General features: G+C 45.1%; 1 protein-coding gene across 1 annotated transcript; it reads right to left on the bottom strand.

Moving 5' to 3' along the window:
* Positions 1-2,095: 2,095 nt before the first annotated feature.
* Positions 2,096-16,977, bottom strand: LOC141172489 (arylacetamide deacetylase-like 4). Its single transcript, XM_073656752.1, has 4 exons — positions 16,682-16,977; positions 7,312-7,537; positions 7,047-7,110; positions 2,096-3,063 (listed from the first exon to the last, which is right to left on the bottom strand). The coding sequence occupies exons 1-4, from the start codon at positions 16,856-16,858 to the stop codon at positions 2,292-2,294; spliced, it is 1,239 nt and encodes a 412-aa protein (XP_073512853.1). The 5' UTR covers positions 16,859-16,977; the 3' UTR covers positions 2,096-2,291.
* Positions 16,978-22,375: the final 5,398 nt, after the last annotated feature.

Below are 22,375 nucleotides of genomic sequence, written 5' to 3'. Positions count from 1 at the left end.
ACAGCTCCTAGCCCGATGTTGCTTGCATCCGTGTAGAGGATAAAGGGCTGGCTATAATTAGGGTACGCCAGGATTTCATCCCCCGTGAGGGCCATCTTCAGCTGGCGGAAGGACTCCTCTTCCAGCTTTTCCCATTTGAAGGGTGGCTTCTGGTTTTTGGCTTTCCTGGACTGGCCTATCAGGAGGTCCTGCATAGGAGCTGCCTTCTTGGTAAAACCAGGAATGAATCTTCGGTAGTAGCCTACCAACCCGAGGAACTGCCGCACTTCCTTTATGCTGGATGGTCTTGGCCAGTCCTTAATCACGGTGATCTTGTCAGGGTCGGGGGCTACTCCGTCAGCACTCACCATGTGTCCCAGGTACTGTACCTTTGGCTTCAGTAGATGATACTTTGAGGGTTTTACCTTTAGGCCATAGTTTGCCAGGGCTTCAAACACTTCTGCCAGGTGTTCCAGATGGTCCTCATAGGTCTTGGAATAGACGATGACGTCGTCCAGGTATAGTAGGACCGTCTCGAAGTTCCGGTGTCCCAGACAGCATTCCATCAACCGTTGGAAGGTTCCTTGTGCATTGCAGAGTCCGAACGGCATATAGTTAAATTCGCTGAGTCCCATCGGGGTGGTGAATGCGGTCTTCTCCCGGTCCGCCTCTGCTACAGGAACCTGCCAGTACCCGCTAGTGAGATCCAAAGTAGAGAAGAAGTTAGCAGATTTTAATGCAGCTAAGGACTCTTCTATCCTTGGTAACGGGTACGCATCTTTGTGTGTGATACGGTTGTAGTCTACACACATTCTCATGGTGTTGTCTTTCTTTTTCACTAGGACTAGTGGAGCTGCCCAGGGGCTACAGCTGTCCCTAATTACCCCAGCCTCCTTCATGTCTTTTAGCATCCCCTTGGCGTGTTGATAGTGTGCAGGGGGTACGGGTCGATATCTCTCCTTTATGGGAGGATGGTCTCCCGTGGGGATGTGATGTTCTACCCCCTTTACTCGCCCGAAGTCCAGCGGGTGTTTACTAAACACTCTCTCGTACTCCTGAACCACCCGATAGACTCCCTGTTTTTGGTGTGAGGGAGTGGAGTCAGTACCCAAATGCAGTTGCTGACACCAGTCCTCCATTGGTTTCTTAGAGCCTTTACTTTCCTCTGGTTGAGATGGAGGCAAGGGTTCCACGGCCTGTACAGAGTTCTGGTTGATGGTGAACAATTTGGCTAGCGTGGCATACCGGGGCAGGTATACTTCTCTCTCCCCGATATTTATGATGCGGACGGGCACCCTCCCATGGCGTACATCGACCACCCCCCGTGCTGTCAAAATGGTGGGCCTACTGTCTGAGTAGACGGGTTCTACCATTGCTTGGTAGTCTCTACCTCTTAGACTAATAGCTGCCCGGCACCAAATCATCATCTCACTTTTTGGGGGCATGGCAATAGGGAAAGGGTCACACATTCTCACGCTACCTATCTCACCACCAGATAGTTCCACCTGTTGCCGTTTCATCAGTGCCCGGATCTCTTTTTGGAGGACACGCTGCTGGCTGGAACTGGCATTCTTGGCAACCTGTTGCAAAATAAGAATCACCTCTGCAAGACAGTTTTCAATTACGTTAGTACCTAGGGTTATTTTTGGGTGACTCTTGCGACGGTCAATGTCCACAACGATCAGTCCTTGTGCCGGCAGTTCAACTTTACCGACCTTGATGGTCACCTCTTTAAATCCTATCTGTGGCACGGGCTGACCATTGCTGGCGATAATGCTCAGGTTGTCATCCGGGTAGCGGGTTATGTCCGAGTCATTCCAGTACCTCTTGAAGAGCACGTACGGGATGGTGGTGACCTGTGACCCGGTGTCCAGTAGGGCACTCATAGGAATGCCGTCCAGTATCACAGGCAAGACCGGACGTCCCCCTACGTATTTATCACGCCAGTTTGATGACCAGAGAAACCTCCCACTTGCTCTCAGACATAATATCTCTATTACTGTGGCAACCAGACCCCTGGGGTGCCACATATCCGCTGTCAGGAGGCTCCCTTTAAATCAAGAGATTAAGTAGAGACACATGAAACACACAAGAAGGACCTAGTAAAGCGGTGGTCAATGATTAACCATTTAATTTCAATGAACTTTATAAGACATTTTAAAATTTAGATCTGGGAAGACATCAGTTTTGTTTGGACATAGTTTTTTTTTTTTTGGGCTTCCATTGTTCCATGAGATAACATCCCTTGTAGTAAAAGTCTTTAAGAAATAGAAAGTGTCCAAGCTGTCACTGAAGTGGGCGAAAACAAAATGTCAAACATCATTAATGAACTGTACAATATTGTCGGCAGCCAACTTTCCAGACTCAAATGAAAGTTTTCCATTGTCAAAAAAGTTGACTATTCCATGGAAGCCATCTCTGAGATGAAACCATGTGACTGGGACTCCGTTGTCCTCCAGACGTTTCTTATAAAGGATTCCATCGTCGCGTAAGACGTCAAACTCACATGTTAGAACATAAGCTTTGGGGAGAAGACGGAAGACAGAGTCCTCGGCCAACAAAGGAGAGAAGTGTGTTTCAAATACTTGCTTGTGGGCTTTGTAGACGTCCTCAGAATGTGAAGCCATCAGAGGATGCTTAATACCCCGGACCTTGAACTCGTCAGGAATATTATCAAGACCCAACCACTTCTTGAACTTCAACTTCAAGTTAACAGGAACATGGTCTCCATCTAGAACTTCTTCCATCATTTGCAGGTTACCTTCAATATAGTTTATCATGTAGAACACTGCTCGTTCCCGATACAGAACGGGCACCGCACAGTTTTGTGTATAGGACGGTAAGTGGAAATCTATACCTTGGACCATTGGGTATATCAGCACCTGGGCAAGAGGCTTTGGAAGGTCTGTGCCCACAAGTTCTTGGCAAACAGCAGCAGTGAGATTACCCCCAGCACTGTCACCACTGATTATCACGGAGGATGGGTCTACACCATATTCCTTTGCAGTCTTCAAAAAATGTCTTGTGGCCGTAAGACAGTCATCAAATGCAGCAGGGTACTTGTGTTCTGGCGCCAGGCGGTACCTAAACAAACAAACATATATATAAGATTCCTATATGTCAAAACACATATAATATTGGAATCTGGAAACAATTTGGGCAGCATTCATCAATGCTGTGTGGCGCCCCTGAGGGTTCGGTCGCCACAGAGGTACTGCATCTCACCCAGAGGTGTGGTATCTTACTCTCAGGTAAGGAAGGAGTACAGCCCGGGACACTAACACCTGCATTCAACACATTCCACTTCAGTGGGTGCAGGGTGAGATTGCTCCTAAGGGAGAGCACAGTCCCTGGTCCCTAGCTGAAGGGTGGAACAATGTAGTGGGTGTGGGTGGAGGAAGAAGATTGGGGGAGCACAGGAAGGGAAGTGATATAAAAGGGGAACCATCTTGTTAGTTGAGTTCAGACAGTCAGAGGAGTAGTGGAAGGAGCAGAGGCTCTGCGGGAGCTCTGCTCAGGAGGCGGGCCCAGTGAGAGGCCCAAGACTGAGGAAGGAGAGGAGCAAGAGAAAGGCTCCAGGAATTAAGAAGGGACCCCAGGGGTACGGGCAGTGCCTGAGGCCACCCGTACGCCCGAATCCACCAGGGGGTGGAGGGGTCAGGCCGCACAAAGGGGACCGGTCCCTCAACTAGCAGAGTACTTTATGTCTCAACTAGAAACCGGAGGCTGCAGTATTTCAAGTCCTGCAGCCAACAGTCCATAACAGTCTCACCAAGAAGGTAGCCATAGAGGACCCAGGGGACGGAACAGAAGTCGCCCGACAAGGCCCGCGGTTACTGGATTGGAACACTAGGTGTGAGGTGTAGGAAGACGGCCAGAGAGAGAGAACACACAGAAGGGGGTCCCGCTAAGTACTCCGGAGATATCTGAGGGTTGGCTGAACCCCTCCCTGAATAAGAGCAGCACGACGAGGGACGTTACACCGGTACCTGTAACTTGGATTGCAACAACCATGAGTAAAGACCCTGAAGACTGCACCCCACTGTCTCTGTGATTGTTATCTGCTCCATCACCCCTGCACTACAACGCACCAGCATCACCTATAACATCTACCATATTTTCTACACTGCCCAGGAGCTAAGCTTTGCCTGTGGAGAGCTGAACCAACCCTGCTGCACCAACATCAGCTCCAGAGGACCTGCTCCGCAGCGGCAGCTCTCTCTAGCCGCATACCACAGGTGGCGTCACGAACTCTATACAAGAACTATAAATCCCCTGTAAATATCCCCTTTTTACTGACCGCCCTGGGTCACGGACCGGGTCACCGTCACTGTGACATCTCCCCAAGCAACGACCGGCCCGGCACCGAGTATCCCACAGCCCAGGGGGCGTGTCAGCTGCATCTGCGATGATTTTTAATTACATAACTAATTCTAGATATAAATAAGGTAAAATATTTTTTGAAGAGGACCCGTCCTGTCCGCCATCCCGCCGATTGCTGTCTTCCCTTTGATTGCAGAGCATTTTTTCACCTCTCAATTTTCATGTTTTACCAAAATCAGTCCACTTAGTTTCTGTTACTAAAATGCTAATAGATGAATACATTGCAAATGGGAGGTCTCTACTATAAAGTGTCCAAGGGGCGTGAACCTAAGTCAGCATCCAGCTATGGAGGCAGTTTTCTAAGGTCATAAAAGGTCCTTTAAAGGGGTTGTCCAGGACTTTAAGATTGATGGCCTATCCTTAGGATATGTCATCTATGTCTGATCATTGGGGGTGAGACACCAGGCACCCCCACGATCAGCTGTTCCCGGTGTTGGCGGCAGCAGCTGGAATTGCTCCATTGTGAAGCTGCACAGCGTGAGCCCCCTAGTCAAATCAATAGGGGGTGGATGTGCAGTACCCAGCTGCAGCCACTATACTGTCCATGCAGCTCCGTAAATGAGTAGTTCTGGCTGCCGCTGACACCTGGAGCAGCTAATCGGCGGGGGGTGTCGGGTGTCGCACACCCGCCGATCAGGCGGAAATGACCTATTCTAAGGATAGACCATCGATGTTAAAATGCACTTCTAGAGATTTTTCCACTGCACGTACTAGTTAAAAAATAACTAAAATTTTTATTATTTAAATATACTGCAGGCATTGTAAAGTTATGAATTTGTGTATTATATTTCATCATCTTATTTTGTATCCTTCTCTACCAAACATCATGCTGCAGCGCTGTTTCAATATCCAGTTCATGCTCCTTTAGAAGCTGCTTTCACCCGCTGCTCAACAAGTTTGGTACATTATATTCAAATATTCGGCATATGGTACTTTCCCTGTCTGAAACCATATTTAGGAGCATAGAGAATTAGGTCCCGATTCATCGTTACCTTTGCTCCTTTGCATTTTTTTGTCTAGTTTTGTGCCCTTTGCAATTCTATTTTCATCCTTTTTGAAGCCTACTTAAAATATGTGCTTGGTTTATTCCTTAACAATTTTAGCAATTTTAGATGCCTTTGCCTGATTCATCAAATTGCGATTTTTCAAAAAGTCGCAAAATTTGGCGCAGTTTCACTCCAGTACTCCACCTGGTCTATTCATGAATATGCCAAAATTTTGGTGCAATTTTTGAGACTTTTGGAGCTAAATTGTGAGTTTTGGCTTCAAAACTTTGTGCCAAATTCATGAATCGCATGTGCCATTTTGATGAGTTTGGCACAAAGCAAAGAAGGAAAGGGACCCAAAAAATGCAAATGATGAACCGTGGCCTTAAGGTCTGCTCATATGGACCGACCAGCAACACTAAACAACTGCGGATCCGGTGCCCTTTACCGTTCGAGGGGGCAATTAATAGCCTGTTTATACCGGCGAACCGCAGTAAACAGTGCAGACTAAGGAATCTGTAATGAATCATTCAATGCGCATAGGCAGCCATGGTTCTCAGCAGTGCGAATCCTATTTATAGAGGAAAATGTGCTACCGAGAACAATGATCTTTTTGTGCTGCTCAAAAGATCATTACGCCCAACAAACAAGTGTTTTGTTCATTCATAGGGTGATCAGCACGCGGTTTATTTTGTAAAATTATCATATCGTAAAATGAGAATTTTTAAGACTCAGTCACGATTATCTTCCCGTGTAAATGCAATTTTAGAAGGTCCTGTACATAAATGGTTTTGAATCTAGTGTAGAAAAATAGGGATCCGGCATCAGTGTAAATAATATAGAAAGATAAACGTTTTTTAATTACAATCTTCATAAAAAGGTAGATATATAAAAGAGCTAAGGATATATATGACCCCTTAAGCATTTCAAATTCACAAAAGTTCTTAGTCATAGGTCTTTGACTAAGAACTCTCGCAAGTTCGAAATACGTAATCCAGTCAAAGGCATCCTTAGCTCTTTTATATATCTACCTTTTTATGAAGATGGAAATTAAATAAAGTTTATCTTTCTATATTTTTTACACTGATGCCGGATCCCTATTTTTCTATTTCTTTGTAAACTACTAGAGGAGACCGGACTGGAGTCTTCCGAGCATGAGGATTAAAGACAAAGATCACATTTCTCCATCTTTATTTTCCTTATTGAATCCAGTGTATTGATCTTGTCAGGCAGCAGTTAAAAGCAGCTTCTAAAGGAGCACAAACTGGGCATTAAAACAGCATTTCAGCTTGGTGTTTAAGAGAACAGGAAGCAAAATAAGGTAATGAAGTATAATACAAACATTCAGAACTTTGTCTGGAGGATAATTAAATAAAAAAAAAGTTTAGTTACTCTTTAAGCTTTGATAGGACATCAGATGCTCTAATCTGATAGGTTATATAACATAACAGTTAAGGTTTGCAGTTATTTCAAACTCTTGGGCTGCATTGCAATACCGGACACGGCCAACGAATAACAATGGTGCTGTTTTCGAGGAGAACATTCTAATCTTGGACTAGCCCTTTAATTGCCTTGAGCCCGTGAGAATAGGAATATTACCTTTTTTCCACATTGATAACAGAATGAAGTTGAACATAAAGATAAAAAGGTTCACCGGTCAAAAGTCAGTAAAAGAACATCACGTAGTGAACGACTCACCCGACGGAGACGACCACTGATTCTGTTCCCTTTGAGATGTAGCGACATAAGACATCGTAGGAATCTGAGCAATAAGGAAACATGGAGAGGATAAGGATCATGTTATGCCTGATTATATAGCGCCAACATATTCTGCTGCACTTTGGATTAAAAGAATGTTACATAAATCACCGTATATTAATAGGAATGTCATGTTTCATTTCGGCTGATTTTGGTGTTTCATACAATTGAAGATATGAAATGTATCTATGATGAACTTTCTTACCAATGCTCCCGAACATCCATCCTCCTCCATGAAAGAACAGGACTCCTTTCCTTCCTCCTGCAGATGGCGACTTAGGCTGGTAAACTCTCACCGGAATTCCTTCAAACGTCAGGTTTTTAATAAGCAGTTTGGGGTCTTCTCCTAACCTTCTGGCCATAAGTTTATTTCTAACGAAACGGGTTAAGTCAAGCTGGCTGCATATGAACAAGTTCTGTGCGATCTTCCCCTGTTATAATAAGAATGCAAAATTCCATGTAATTTATATTTTGTTCCAAGTGTGGGAAAAAAAGAAAGTGCATGTCATTTATTTAAAGCAGCTCCTGATAGAAAATGATCCAAACTAGGCACTGTCCAATCAGAAGGCTGCAAAAAAAAACTTCCAAAACACTTCAAAAACTTTTCAAAACGTCTTAAAGAAAATAATAAAAAAAACTCCCCAAAGAAGAAGCGTTTCCTTGACTGTCTCAAAAATACTCCATATGCACATATCCTAAAAATATAGATTGAAACTTTTACTAGAACATGGAAATCATTAGTCTAAATTAGCTAGAATGCGCCACCACATTGTTGAAATCAGTTGTGCAAATACAAAAGGAACTTGGAATACAGTATTAGATCCAGGGCCGGCGTCAGCACCCGGCGCACCCGGGCAAGTGTCGGGGCCCTGAGCAGGCGGAGGGGCCCACTCACTGTCGGGGACCCCTGCGCGCTATGAGACCCGTGAGCGGTGCCGGTGTCAGCGCCCGCTCCCCCCCGCTTGCTCAGGGCCACGGCACAATACTTACCTCTCCCCATGCCTCCGAAACAGGTCCGGTCTCTTACGCGGCTGCTGCACTTGACGTCTCAGGTCAGAGGGCGCGGTGACGTCTTTACACCATGCTCTCTCCTGAGCCGTCACAGCGCAGAGCGGGAAGACACCGGCGACGCTGGAGCCCGGAGCAGCGGCAGCAGGTGAGAAGTGAGGTGAGTATTTGTTTTTTTGTTTTTTAATATATGGAGGCGTGGGGCATTATAAGGGGGGGGGGGGAGAGATGACATCCTGCATGGGGCATTATAAGAGGGGGTGACATCCTGCATGGGGCATTATATGAGGGGTGACATCCTGCATGGGGCATTATATGAGGGGCGACATCCTGCATGGGGCATTATATGGGAGGGGGGAGAGGTGACATCCTGCATGGGGCATTATATAGGGGGAGACGTGACATCCTGCATGGGACATTATATGAGGGGTGACATCCTGCATGTGGCATTATATGAGGGGCGACATCCTGTATGGGGCATTAAATGAGGGAAGACATCCTGCATGTGGAATTATTTGGGGGGGAGGTGACATCCTGCGTGGGGCATTATATAGGGGGAGAGGTGACATCCTGCATGGGACATTATATGAGGGGTGACATCCTGCATGGGGCATTATATGAGGGGTGACATCCTGCATGGGGCATTATATGAGGGGTGACATCCTGCATGGGGCATTAAATGAGGGAAGACATCCTGCATGGGGCATTAAATGAGGGAAGACATCCTGCATGGGGCATTAAATGAGGGAAGACATCCTGCATGGGGCATTAAATGAGGGAAGACATCCTGCATGGGGCATTATAAGGGGGGTGACATCCAGCATGGGGAATTATAAGGGGGGGTGAAATCCTGCATGGGGCATTATGTGGGGGGAACAGCCTGCATGGGGCATTATAAGGGGGGAGGGTGACATCCTGCATGGGGCATTATGTGGGGGGAACAGCCTGCATGGGGCATTATAAGGGGGTGACATCCTGCATGGGGCATTATAAGGGGGGTGACATCCTGCATGGCGCATTATAAGGGGGGTGACATCCTGCATGGCGCATTATAAGGGAGGGGAGAGGTGGCATCCTGCATGGGGCATTATGTGGAGGGAACAGCCTGCATGGGGCATTATGTGGGGGAACAGACTGCATGAGGCATTATGTGGGGGGGAACAGCCTGCATGGGGCATTATTTTGGGGCCAGTATTCTGTATGGAGCATTATAAGGGGGCCAGTATCCTGTGCAGAGAGTAATATGGGGGCCAGTATCCTGCATGGAGAATTATTTGGGGGCCAGTATTCTGTATGAAGCATTATAAGGGGGCCAGTGTTCTGTACAGACCGTAATATAGGGGTCAGTATCCTGCATGGAGCTTTTTTTGGGGGCCAGTATTCTGTATGGAGCATTATAAGGGGGCCAGTATCCTGTACAGAGCGTAATATGGTTGCCAGTATCCTGTATGGAGCAGTTTATGGAGGCCATTATTCTGTATGCAGCGATTCATCGGTTTCAGAGCTGTTGTGGAATTTACAATAGATATCGGTCATGTAATGTAAGAAGTGATATCTTTGGCCTTGTATTATATATATATATATATATATTTCTCTGCTGTATCTGTGCATCATGAAGCGTGGTATGTGTTAAAAGGGCCCACAGAGACTCTTTCGCCCGGGGCCCACAAAAACCTGGAGCCGGCCCTGGATGTGACTGGTGTATCTGCCATGATAGACACTTTAAAGAAACACTTTAAGGAATATGTACAGTACAGACCAAAAGTTTGGACACACCTTCTCATTTAAAGATTTTTCTGTATTTTCATGACTATGAAAATTGTACATTCACACTGAAGACATCAAAACTATGAATTAACACATGTGGAATACTTAACAAAAAAGTGTGAAACAACTGAAAATATGTCTTATATTCTAGGTTCTTCAAAGTAGCCACCTTTTACTTTGATGACTGCTTTGCACACTGCTTTGGCATTCTCTTGATGAGCTTCAAGAGGTAGTCACCGGAAATGGTTTTCATTTCACAGGTGTGCCCTGTCAGGTTTAATAAGTGGGATTTCTTGCCTTATAAATGGGGTTGGGACCATCAGTTGTGTTTTACAGAAGTCTGGTGGACACACAGCTGATAGTCCTACTGAATAGACTGATAGAATTTGTATTATTGCAAGAAAAAAGCAGCTAAGTAAAGAAAAACGAGTGGCCATCATTACTTTAAGAAATGAAGGTCAGTCAGTCCGAAAAATTGGGAAAACTTTGAAAGTGTCCCCAAGTGCAGTTGCAAAAACCATCAAGCGCTACAAAGAAACTGGCTCACATGAGGACCGCCCCAGGAAAGGAAGACCAAGAGTCACCTCTGCTTCTGAGGATAAGTTTATCCGAGTCACCAGCCTCAGAAATCGCAGGTTAACAGCAGCTCAGATTAGAGACCAGGTCAATGCCACACAGAGTTCTAGCAGCAGACACATCTCTACAACAACTGTTAAGAGGAGACTTTGTGCAGCAGGCCTTCATGGTAAAATAGATGCTAGGATACCACTGCTAAGGACAGGCAACAAGCAGAAGAGACTTGTTTGGGCTAAAGAACACAAGGAATGGACATTAGACCAGTGGAAATCTGTGCTTTGGTCTGATGAGTCCAAATTTGAGATCTTTTGTTCCAACCACCGTGTCTTTGTGCGACGCAGAAAAGGTGAACGGATGGACTCTACATGCCTGGTTCCCACCGTGAAGCATGGAGGAGGAGGTGTGATGGTGTGGGGATGCTTTGCTGGTGACACTGTTGGGGATTTATTCAAAATTGAAGGCATACTGAACCAGCATAGCTACCACAGCATCTTGCAGCCTCCAGAGGCGCCCAGTTTACCCTCATTATAATGCTTTGTGTGCTGCCATCCGCGGCACACATATCCCAGCAGGGAGCTTCCCTGGAGCTCTGCTGCCGACAATGCATAATGGCAGCACAGTGCCAGGAGAGCTCCCATCCCCTCTGCAGTGACGTGCCAGCATGTATGCGCTGGCCAGTAACAGTGGAGCTTCAGGTACCGGAGCGGAGCACAGTGCCATGGGAACGGGAGCAAGGTGAGCATGTTTTTTTATTAATAAGTGTATGTGTGGTGCCCCTGAGGGTTCAGTCGCCACAGGGGTACTACAACTGGTGTTGCCTCCATCTCTGGTAAGGAAAGGAGTGCAGCCCGGGACCTCAACACATGCATCCAACACTACACTGCTCCAGGCCGGCTGGAGGGGCAAGATGCACTGTGTTCTGCAGAGCCCTGTCCCTGGCTGGAGTGGGGGGAACCAGAGTGAGGGGGAACCAAGTAGTGGGTGTGGGTGGAGGAAGGAGTTTAGGGGAGCATATTTGTTAGGAGTATAAAAAGGGGGAGTCTGTGGAGTGAGAGAGAAAAAGTAAGCAAGAAGGAGAGGAGCAGGTGCTCTACAGGAGCTCTGCTCCAGAGTGGGCCTAGTAAATGAGGCCCAGCGGAGGAGAGGAGAGGAGCAGAGGAGGAAGGCTCCGGTAACTGAAGGGGTCCCAGGGTATGGAAGGAGCAAGAAGCCACCCGTACGCTCATTCTGTCAAGTGTCAGAGGGACCAGGCACCAAGAAGGGAACCGGTCCCTGGGCTAGTCATGTCGCTTCAAGCCTCGGCTAGGAAACAGGAGGCTTCTCACTTTTATGGTGCAGTTGCCATAATCGCATTCTAGCAGCCAAGAAGGGTAGCCGAGTAGGATCAGGGAACTCCAGGTGTCCCTGAGGGATCCGAGGACGCCATCTTGGGGCTCAGTTTGTGAGGCGGGAAGCGGTAACCTGTCCAGTGTACCTAAGGAATCCAAAAAGAACTGTGAGTAAAATCGGACGACTGCACTCCACTGTCTGTCGGTTATTGCCGCTGCACCATCATCCCTCCTACGTTACAATGCCCTGCATACCATCTATCAACTCTGCCCCGGGGGCCCGCTCCGCCTGTGGGGAGCAGAAACATCCCAGCTGCCATCCCATCACCCCCGGAGGTCTGCAGCAGCGCTGGTAACTATTGCCAGAAACCACAGGTGGCGTCACGAAACAAACTGTTAAACAACACTAAAACCCCCTTTTAAAGAGTGACCCAGAGGACGGGCCCGGGAGCCAACTGCCATGACATCCCACAGAAGGTAAAGGCCCGGGTACCGAGTCCCCCATATTCCCCCTAGGTGAGACATATGGAATGTGGGGCTCATACTGTAAATATGAGGGGATATGGGGGCACACACTGTATACAGGAGGCTATGTGCAGGTTCATCCTGTATATAGGGGACTATGTGGGGGCTAATACTGTATATAGGAGGCTATGTGTAGCTATACCGGCAAATCCCCGCAGAGCACAGTACCTGCGCTGGGGGGATTCATAAGTCTGCAATCACACAGAGTGACTGCAGACTTATCACTTTTGACCGGACAACCCCTTTAAGCTACGTCTGCAGTCACTCTGTGTGACTGCAGACTTATGAATCCCCCCAGCGCAGGTACTGGTGTCGCCGCCGTTCCTGCAGTGTCAGCACTCACGGTCCTGGGGCTCTCGTGCTGTTGTTGTAACACATGACCCCAGCGCCCAATCAGCGCTGGCATCATTGTCTCCGCTTTCTATCAAACTGAACATGAAGAGGAAGTCAGAGATCAGCTGCAGCCCGGACTTCCTCTTCATGTTCAATTGGTCCGAAGGCGGGGACAGTGACACCAGCGCTATCTGGGCGCCGAGGTCACGTGTCATAACAACAGCACGAGAGCCCCGGAACCGCGAGTGCCGACAGCGTGGGAACGAAGGGTGAGTATAGGCTTTTTTTTATTTTATCGGTGCGAAACATGGGGTATGAGAAGGGGTTGTCCAAGTAGTAGACAACTCCTTTATTTGCACTGCCACTTGACCAACCATTTATGATCTGAAGGGTTATTGTTTGTTTGTTTTTTAAATCACTGTTTTTCTGTGCATATGTGTGTGCATTTATGTCTTTATGTGTTGGGTTTTTAAATTAAATAAATACAGAATTTTTTAAGGTTTTCTTTGTTATGGTTTACATGTATAAGGGCCCCATTGGTTTATCGATTTGGTTGTTGATTGTGGGGGCTATGTGGGGGCTCATACTGTGTATAGGGGGATGTCAGCATACTTAATTCTGCTCAATATTAAGTCATACAATTATTAATATTTTTTTATATTATGTTAATATTACTATTGAGCAGAATCAATTTCAGCCTATTGGTTCGGCCTCCACAACAGTCAAGGTCTCTCATGTGGCCCCTTGTGAAAATTAATTTCCCACCCCTGCTCTACTTTATATAGCACTATGTTATGCATAATGTTGTACATAAGAGAAAAATTTGCGCGCCGTGCTAAGCTATCTCTATCGTTTTCACACCACTGTAGTGCTAGCATATTGCAATACAAAAGGAAAATCCGCAGCAAAATTCATGACAAAATCTTAAACTTTTGAAGCGGGTTCACCCTATAGCCATTTTCACACTATGTAGACAACTTCTATGGATTTTACAGTAAATCCACAACAGAAATCTAAGCTGATTTTTGCTGCAATTAACTATTTCAACCTTTTTTACATGGTGGTAATTCACAGACAATAATGGTGCCTGTGATTGATCTGACCACTTAGTGTCTTTTGGTTTGGCCGTTTTGTGTATATTGCATACCTAGTGTACTCGGATCTATAACCAGAGGGTTGAAGTTTACTGTTCTGAGATTACATAGTGTTAATGGATAAACTTGTATTATCTTATATGTTTTTTCTTTACACACTGATAGTAGCTAAGCAGTAATACAGATAAAAATGGAAATACCAATGGGCAAATTTAGCATTTACATTCACCCTTCGATCTGGTATGTGATAATCCAGATTCTTTGGAACTTGTTAAAGTTTCCAAAAGACTGACCATAGAAAAAGCAGCGACTGTCCAGTCCCCGACTGTCATGCTAATAGTCAACCCGTTGGCGTTGACTTCTGTAATAGTCGTAGCACCCGAGATCAGAAGGACACAAGAATATATTAGTCCAAGCCAAAATTGTAACAAGGACCCTTCGCCCAGGGCAAAGGTTCAATATACTGCATCTAAATACCCTTGCCCATGAAAGGTAGCTTGTTGGTGCCCCTCAGAAATCCAGCACCATGTGGTTGCCACCCCTCTTGCTACACCCATGGTCCAAGCTAGCCCCTAGCTACACCCCTGATTGATGGGATGACACCAGGACTCAGGTGTAACTGCCACTTCATTGCTGATAACTATCACCTGCTATCACGAAACCAGATCGCTCTCTGCTTACCACTACAGGTTTTTCTAGTTTGGTGTCGTAAAACCTGAATCTAGACTGGTACTCGCTTGAATGATATACAGACAACGCTACTAATACGGACAGATCCAAACATGTCATTATTAAGGGTCTCTAACTGGGCAGCCCTGGAGGGAATTCAGCCCTTTAATTATCCTATCAGAAGATTTTAATTGATAAATGGCATTTGTGCAAAGACCTCAAGGACTATTAATAAGGACCGAGTGCCTCCAATAATGGTGGGACCCATTGACTTTAACCTGGAGTACCCCATTAGCTTCACTTTTGTGAATACCTGAGAAGGAGTTGGAAGCAGCAGCCACGTGTCATCGTTGGAGGCCTGAACTCATTGACCAAAACCTGACGTTTCATACTCTTAGGCCACGGCCCCACTATCAATATTTGGTCAGTATTTTTTCTCAGGAGTGGGTGATAAATGCAGAAATGGTGACTTGTTTCTATTATACCTTTTCTCTGATTGTTCCTCACCTGGTTTTGGCTCCCACTCCTGAGAAAAAATACTGACCGAATACTGACCAAATACTGAGAGTGGGGCCATGGCCTTAAATATTATCTACCTTGGGTAACCATGTTTTTAAAAGGTTTTCAATGATGATCACAGAATTCCCCCCATTCTGATAATACTAGAAATCAGGTAAAACCCACTAGCTCCACTGCAGGAGAAAAAAGAAGCAATGCATAATTCATATTAGGCTACGATCACACTATCAGTTTTTGGTCAGTATTTTACATCAGTATTTCTAAGCCAAAACCAGAAGTGGGTGATAAATGCAGAAGTGGTAATGTGTTTCTATTATACTTTTCCTCTGATTGTTCCTCACCTAGTTTTGGCTTACAAATACTGATGTAAAATACTGACCAAATACTAATAGTGTGACCGGAGTCTTGAATGGAGTATGTTACCCAGAAAATCCTAACTAAACCACCTATACAGGCATGTAGGGGACTTAGCTACTATAAAACTCATACCTGTAGTTTAACTTTTAGGCCATGGCCCCATTATCAATATTTGGTCAGTATTCGGTCAGTATTTTTTCCTCAGGAGTGGGAGCCAAAACCAGGAGTGGGTGATAAATGCAGAATTGGTGACTTGTTTCTATTATACCTTTTCTCTGATTGTTCCTCACCTGGTTTTGTCTCCCGCTCCTGAGAAAAAATACTGACCGAATACTGACCAAATACTGATAGTGGGGCTGTGACCTTAGTGCTTTAGTTGGTATAGGAAAAAACAATTTACAGCCTTTTAAGCATATTTTGAGTGATTTTCAGGGTATTTGTTTTAGAGCGGACACACTCCAACTCTATGTTCATATAGAGTTTTTTATTAAAAAAAAAGAGAAATCTGATGTATTTTTAAGAAAAATCCACTTGGTTTTTGACAATTTTTTTTTTAGATTTGACGGAGTTTTTTTTAACCTGTTTGAACATGATCTTGATTTTGTAGCAGATTTGAAGAGGTTTTTGATACGTTTTTTTGGTCCGGACTTGCTTTTTCGAGGCCTTTTCACTTGATACTGTCAAGGAATCCCCATCAAAGAAGTGACATGTCATTTTTCTCCCGCAGCGAGATTTTTAAACACAGAAATGTGAATTTCCCATTGAAATCAATGGAAAGAGTATTTGAAGCGGCTTTTTATGTGGATTTTTAAGCAGATGAGCTTAAAAATCCACGTTAAAAAAAAAAACCTGTGTGTGTGAACATACGCTAAGTAGTTTCAATAAGCTTAAAGGGGTTGTTATCAGCTATTTGTATAATGATGACCAATCCTTAGGATGGGTCATCAATATCTGATCGGAGGGGGTCCGCCACAAATCAGCTGCTATCACCTCTGGCAGATTTAGAACCTGGCGGCCACTAAACAATACGGAACTCTGGTGCCCCGCTCCGCACACCGTGTACATCCTGCCGTGGTGCCAGGTATCGGACCCCCACCTATGACGTATAATATGGGTAATCAATATGAAAGTAGTGGACAATCCCTTTAAATAAGTTTAGGACTGTGTAAATAATTGCCAAGAGTCAGAATAATGCAGCTATGGCCAAAGTTTAAGAATAAAAAGCTCAGAGCAATTGTGTATGGAAAACAATAGCTACTGTATAACAACAGAGATTTCACAACCGCTCAGATCTCACACACAACAGAAGAGAGCACGCCGGTCTTTAAGTCCTTCAAGCTGAGATTTGTAGTTCCACAGCAGCTATCTTCCATACGCCTTATACACAGTGGGTACTTACCACTACCGCAATGCCAACGATGATGCAGTGAATGATCCGAAGCTTGGTCGGATTTGCAACTCCTGGAGGGATGTCAGAGTTGGAAAATTCAAAATAAATGATGCCGGCCACGAGTAAAAGGAATAACGCAATAAACATAATGACAACGATGGCCACCAAAGCCAGAGCGATGCCCATGGTTGCTGCTGCCAGGTGCTGAGTGCAGGCAGAACTGACTTTGAGGTGACTCTTGGCGATTTCCTGCTCTTCTATTCCCCGTCTGCAGTCTGCAGCAGGTGTGGGAGTGGCAGGCGGCGTGGCCTGGAGGAGCTGTTTGCACTGTGGAATTTCATGGCCACTTGGAATCTCCTTACAAGTGGAATTTTACCCCGTCAGTCTGGTTTGTGAACTTTCAGGTCTTTTTTTTCAAAATCCTCCTTGACAAATTTGTTAAAAAATGACATTACAATATTTACATCCCTATTACACCTCTATACAATTTAATATACTAGCTGCGATCTGTGCACACGTTGCATTTTTGTCCTGTTCTTTTCTGCACAGATTTGTCACAAAACCTGAATGATATCCTTGAAACAGCAAAGTGAATGAGATTCCTGAAGTCTCGTGCACACGTTGCTTATTAATGACTTGTAGATTTAAATCTGCAGCATGTCAATTCTTTCAGTATTTTTGCTGCAGATTTCACCCAAACTAGTGAAGGGGGGGGGGGGGAATCTGCACCAAAAACGCTTAAAAAAAATGATTGTATTTTATGCTGTGTTTTTCCTGCGAACACATCAGTATTTGCAGATTTTTCTGCTGCATATAATGGACTTGTGCATATGTGGCGCCCCTGAGGGTTCAGTCGCCACAGAGGTACTGCACCTCACCCAGAGGTGTGGTGTCTCCTTCTCTCAGGTAAGGAGGGAGTGCTGCCCGGAACCCCAACACCCGCATTCAACACTACACTACTCCAGGCCAGCTGGAAGGGCAAGATGCAATGTGTTTCCTGCTGAGCCCTGTCCCTGGCTGGAGTGGGGGGAACCAGTAGTGGGTGTGGGTGGAGGAAGCAGGGAAGGGGAGCACCATAATAGGAGATATATAAAAAGGGAAGCCATCTTAGGGTGGCAGGACAGACAGAACAGTAGGAGAAGTTAGTCAGTCAGGGAGCGGAGTCTCGTTAGGAGCTCTGCTCCACAAGTGGGGCCTAGTGATAGAGGCCCAGGGGGGGAGCAGAGGAGGAAGGCTCCGTTCTATTGAAGGGATCCCAGGGGGTACGGCGAGTGCAGGACGGCACCTGTACGCCCCGAATCTGTCAGAAGAAAGAGGGATCAGGCTGCAAGAAGGGGACCGGCCCCTGGACCAGCCGTGTTACTCCAGGTCTCGGCTGGAAAAACCGGAGGCTTCTGGCTTTTATAGTGCAGTTGCCAAAGCCTCATCCTAGTCACCGTGAGGGTCAAGCAGGTCCGGGAACTCCAAGTTGCCCAGAGGGACTTCAGAGCACCCGAACGGGACTGTGAGTGAGGAAGCGTAGGGCAGGAGGGAGAAGACCCAGCGTGACGTCGGTCTAGTGAGGAGCATAAGAAAGCGGGGTTCCGTCAGGTGCTCCTGACCTACCTGAGGAAGAGCTGAACCCCCGATCTGGTGGACGCAGCGCGACGCGGGAGGCTGGCACCCGCGCAGTGTACCAGTGGAACGTATATGAGAACTGTGAGTAAAGACTCGGATGACTGCACCGCACTGCCTCCGTCCATTATTTCAGCTGCGCCATCTCTCCCTCTGCACTACAAGTCCCAGCATCACCACCCACCAAACACCATCCCTGCCCCGGGGGCCCGCTCCACCTGTGGGGAGCAGAAACATCCTAGCTACCATCCCATCACTCCCTGCAGCAGCACTGGTAAACCTTACCAGGTACCACAGGTGGCGTCACAAACTATTTACTTTATTTTTATCTCTATCTAAGTTACAATCCCCCTTTTTGGTTGACCGCCCTGGGCCACGGACCGGGCCAGCCACCGTGATATCCCCCACCAGCATCCATAGGCCCGGCTGCCGAGTACCCCATTGCCCCGGGGGCGCGTCACATATACCCTTATAACAGCCTGTAAAGGCAGAAACAGCATTCAAAAATTCAGCCAATGCACATGTGAGAATCAATCGTTAAAGGGGTTCTCAGAGAATAGGAAAACAAGAAAGAATGGGAATGAAAGGAAAAAGAAAGAACAAAAGAAGAAAGAGAAAGAAAGGATAAGTATAAATCCCTAAATGTGTATAATGGTCACATTGAGGCCTCATTCACACATCAGTATCTTTGAATCAGAATTTCATCAGTATTTGCAAAAACCTGGAGCGTCTCCAAAACACAGAACAAGTGTCAATCTTTCAATTATAGTTTTTCTCTAAAAGTTCCACTGCTGGTTTTGGCATACAAATACTGATGCAAAAATACTGACGTGTGAATGAGGCCTAAGGTTAGGGTCACACACTGTTTTCTCTCTGAGGCCATGTGAACAAGTTCAGTATTTGATCAGTATTTTACATCAGTATGTGTAAGTCAAAGCTAGGAGAGGAACAATCAGAGGAAAAGTATAATAGAAACACGTCACCACTTCTGTATTTCTCATCCACTCCTGGTTTTGGCTTACAAATACTGATGTAAAATACTGACCAAATACTGATGTGTGAATGTAGCCTTATGATTAGACTTTGATCAGAGTGTCATCAGTTTGTCTCGGAGGTGGAGAGAAAAAGAAAGTTTCTCCATCTTCTCCATTCTGTTAGTCCGTGAAAATCAGGACCACACTCAGATGTCATCCGAGTGCGGTCCTATGTTTTTCACGGACCCATTGACTTACATTGCTGATTTTGATCCAACACTCAGATCAAAATCAGACGTCTCCAATTTTTTCCTCAGACCACTCTGTCTGATGAGGTCCATCTGTGAATATCACTAATAGCACACGTCCGTAATCAGTCGTGCATGAGCCATAGCTAAAACCTGTGCATGTGAGCACAAAGTGCCCACCAATGAAAATAAAACCTATAACCATTTCCTCTAAAGATCTGCTGTGACCTGAACCTCATACCGACAAGCTATCCAGCGTATATTACCCAACCTCCCAAGGTGAGCGCGCCTCTCTTTTATGACGCCTTCGTAGGGGGTTACGTTTTTAAACAATATTACCCCAGTAGCACTTTGTCTTTTTTATTTTTTTTCCAACAAACTTTCAAGCTTTGGATGAGATGATAAGAAAGCTCTTGATGTATGGGGACATAGTAAGTATTAATGGATAACCTGTAGTGACCGCTAGCACATCTGGAGTGGAATAACTAAACACAAGCTGGTTATTTTTGGTAATACAGTAAAAATCCTTTTGGCGTCTATTCATGGAATTCTCTCAAGTTCTTAAATGGTTCAAATTGTAAAGTGCTTGTAAAAACAAGCAACTTTACAGTCTACCTCCTACCAAAGATCCTCTCTGTTCTTAAGAATTGAAGGATTTTTAGTTTAAGGCCACAGCCCCACTATCAGTATTTGGTTAATATTCGGTCAGTATTTGTTCCCAGGAGTGGGAGCCAAAACCAGGTGAGGAACAATCAGAGAAAAGGTATAATAGAAACAAGTCACCAATTCTGCATTTATCACCCACTCCTGGTTTTGGCTCCCACTCCTGAGAAAAAATACTGACCGAATACTGACCAAATACTGATAGTGGGGCCGTGGTCTTAAAGAGTAACTAAAACCTTTATTCATAATTTTGTCCAGCATGGAAAGGTATGAAAGTCTGCAAATCACTTTATTAATGGATTTGCTTCATTCTTCTAAAAACATTTGCATGAAGGTGGCTTACATACCCGGACCCCTGATTTTCCCAAGTTTGCCTGCTTTTATCTGCAATTATATGAGATTGTACTCATTTGGAGTACTGATGTTGGCAGTAAAAGGCTCATCACAGGTGTCTCACTAGGGATAAGCTGCAGGAGATTATTCTGATAAGGCCACGTTCACATGTTCAGTATTTGGTCAGTATTTTACATCAGTATTTATAAGCCAAAACCAGGAGTGGAGCAATCAGAGGAAAAGTATAATAGAAACACGTCACCACTTCTGTATTTATCACCCACTCCTGGTTTTGGCTTACAAATACTGATGTAAAATACTGACCAAATTCTGAGCGTGTGAACGTGGTCTAAGCAGAACACTCAGAGGAGATAGGTGCTGACTAGTGATGAGCGAGCGTGCTTGTTTAACCCTTTAAATGAGCATGCTCAGATACTCGCCGAGTAGTTTCGGTGTGCTTGGCTTCTTTGTTTGATCCGCCGCGGCTGCATTATTCACATGCGACACACGAAGCCTCTCACTGCCAGCATTTGTAAGAATGAAGACAAATCCCCTAATAAAGTGATTTACAAAGTTTCATAGCTTTCCATGCTGGACAAAATTATTAAAAAAAAAAAAGAAATTTAATTAGGAGTCTGATTATCAATTGTTCTGAATGATGCAATGTTCTAGATTTTCAAATGGTCATTGGAAGTATATAAAGCAAACATGTCCTGGTGGAAAAGAAAGCCCCATATAAAAGATCAATACTAAATTTGTGGCAAACTCAAAAGAATTAGACCTCATTCAGACATCCGTGATTTTTTCTTGTACATAAAAGCATGGACCATTGTTAATCAGATTTTCACCACTATTTGGTCCGTTTGTCAGTTTTTTCTCAGTGATTTTTACGTATGGATGGATGGGTAAATAAATTACAAAACGCCATATCCATTGCAATGTTAATCACGCACCACAGACTATACACTGATGCCAACCTTGGGCTGCCCGTGATTTTCACGGATATGTAGACTAGTCCGCAGAAAACACAGACACCATACACGATAATGGGTATGTGTTCTACAATATCAGTGAAATACACAGTTCATGAAAAACGGACGTCTGAATGAGGCTTTACTGCTAAATTTTCAGTCCTTTTTTTTTTTTTTCTAAAAAAAATATGACTAAATACATCATGAGCAATCTCTGGAGGTCTATGCCCAGTATGGGGAGGCCAACACTAAATACATGATAGCTGGGGCCCTGGTGCAGATTTTGGATTGGGGCCCCGAAGCCAGGGAATGGTTTTGCTGCCAAACACCTTAACCTTTTATCTGCTTTCAGCACTTTGCCCTATTTTCTCAGACGCAGTCATACTTGGGCTTCATCTATTCTTTTCTACTATTAGTAGGCCAGAATTGTCTAATTCTCCATGGCAACCAATCAGATCTTATTTTTTCTTTTTTAAAACATCTGTGGAATAGGTTGCTATGGACAATTAGGCCTGTTTTGTTGTTGGACACTTTTGCTACCATAGATACGAGTCTTTTGAGAAAGACTGGTTGCTATGGATACGTAGTAGCTACAGCCTGGTATATGAAGTTGTCATGTGCGCGGCCTTAGCAACCAGTCTGTCTCAGATGTCTTGAATCTCCTCCACACATTTATCTTTTGCTATACTGACAACTACTTTAAGAGAACATCATGCACATAAGGCCATGTTCACATGTTCAGTATTTGGTCAGTATTTTACATCAGTATTTGTGAGCCAAAACCAGGAGAGGAACAATCAGGAAAAGTATAATAGAAACACGTCACCACTTCTGTATGTATCACCCACTCCTGGTTTTGGCTTACAGATACTGATGTAAAATACTGACCAAATACTCAAT

Source organism: Phyllobates terribilis, unplaced genomic scaffold (genome assembly GCF_046119375.1).
Source record: "Phyllobates terribilis strain yellow unplaced genomic scaffold, ASM4611937v1 Scaffold_12__6_contigs__length_324123572, whole genome shotgun sequence".
Taxonomy (NCBI): domain Eukaryota; kingdom Metazoa; phylum Chordata; class Amphibia; order Anura; family Dendrobatidae; genus Phyllobates; species Phyllobates terribilis.
The sequence above is the reverse complement of the archived record's forward strand: the minus strand, read 5'-3'. Positions and strand labels throughout refer to the sequence as shown.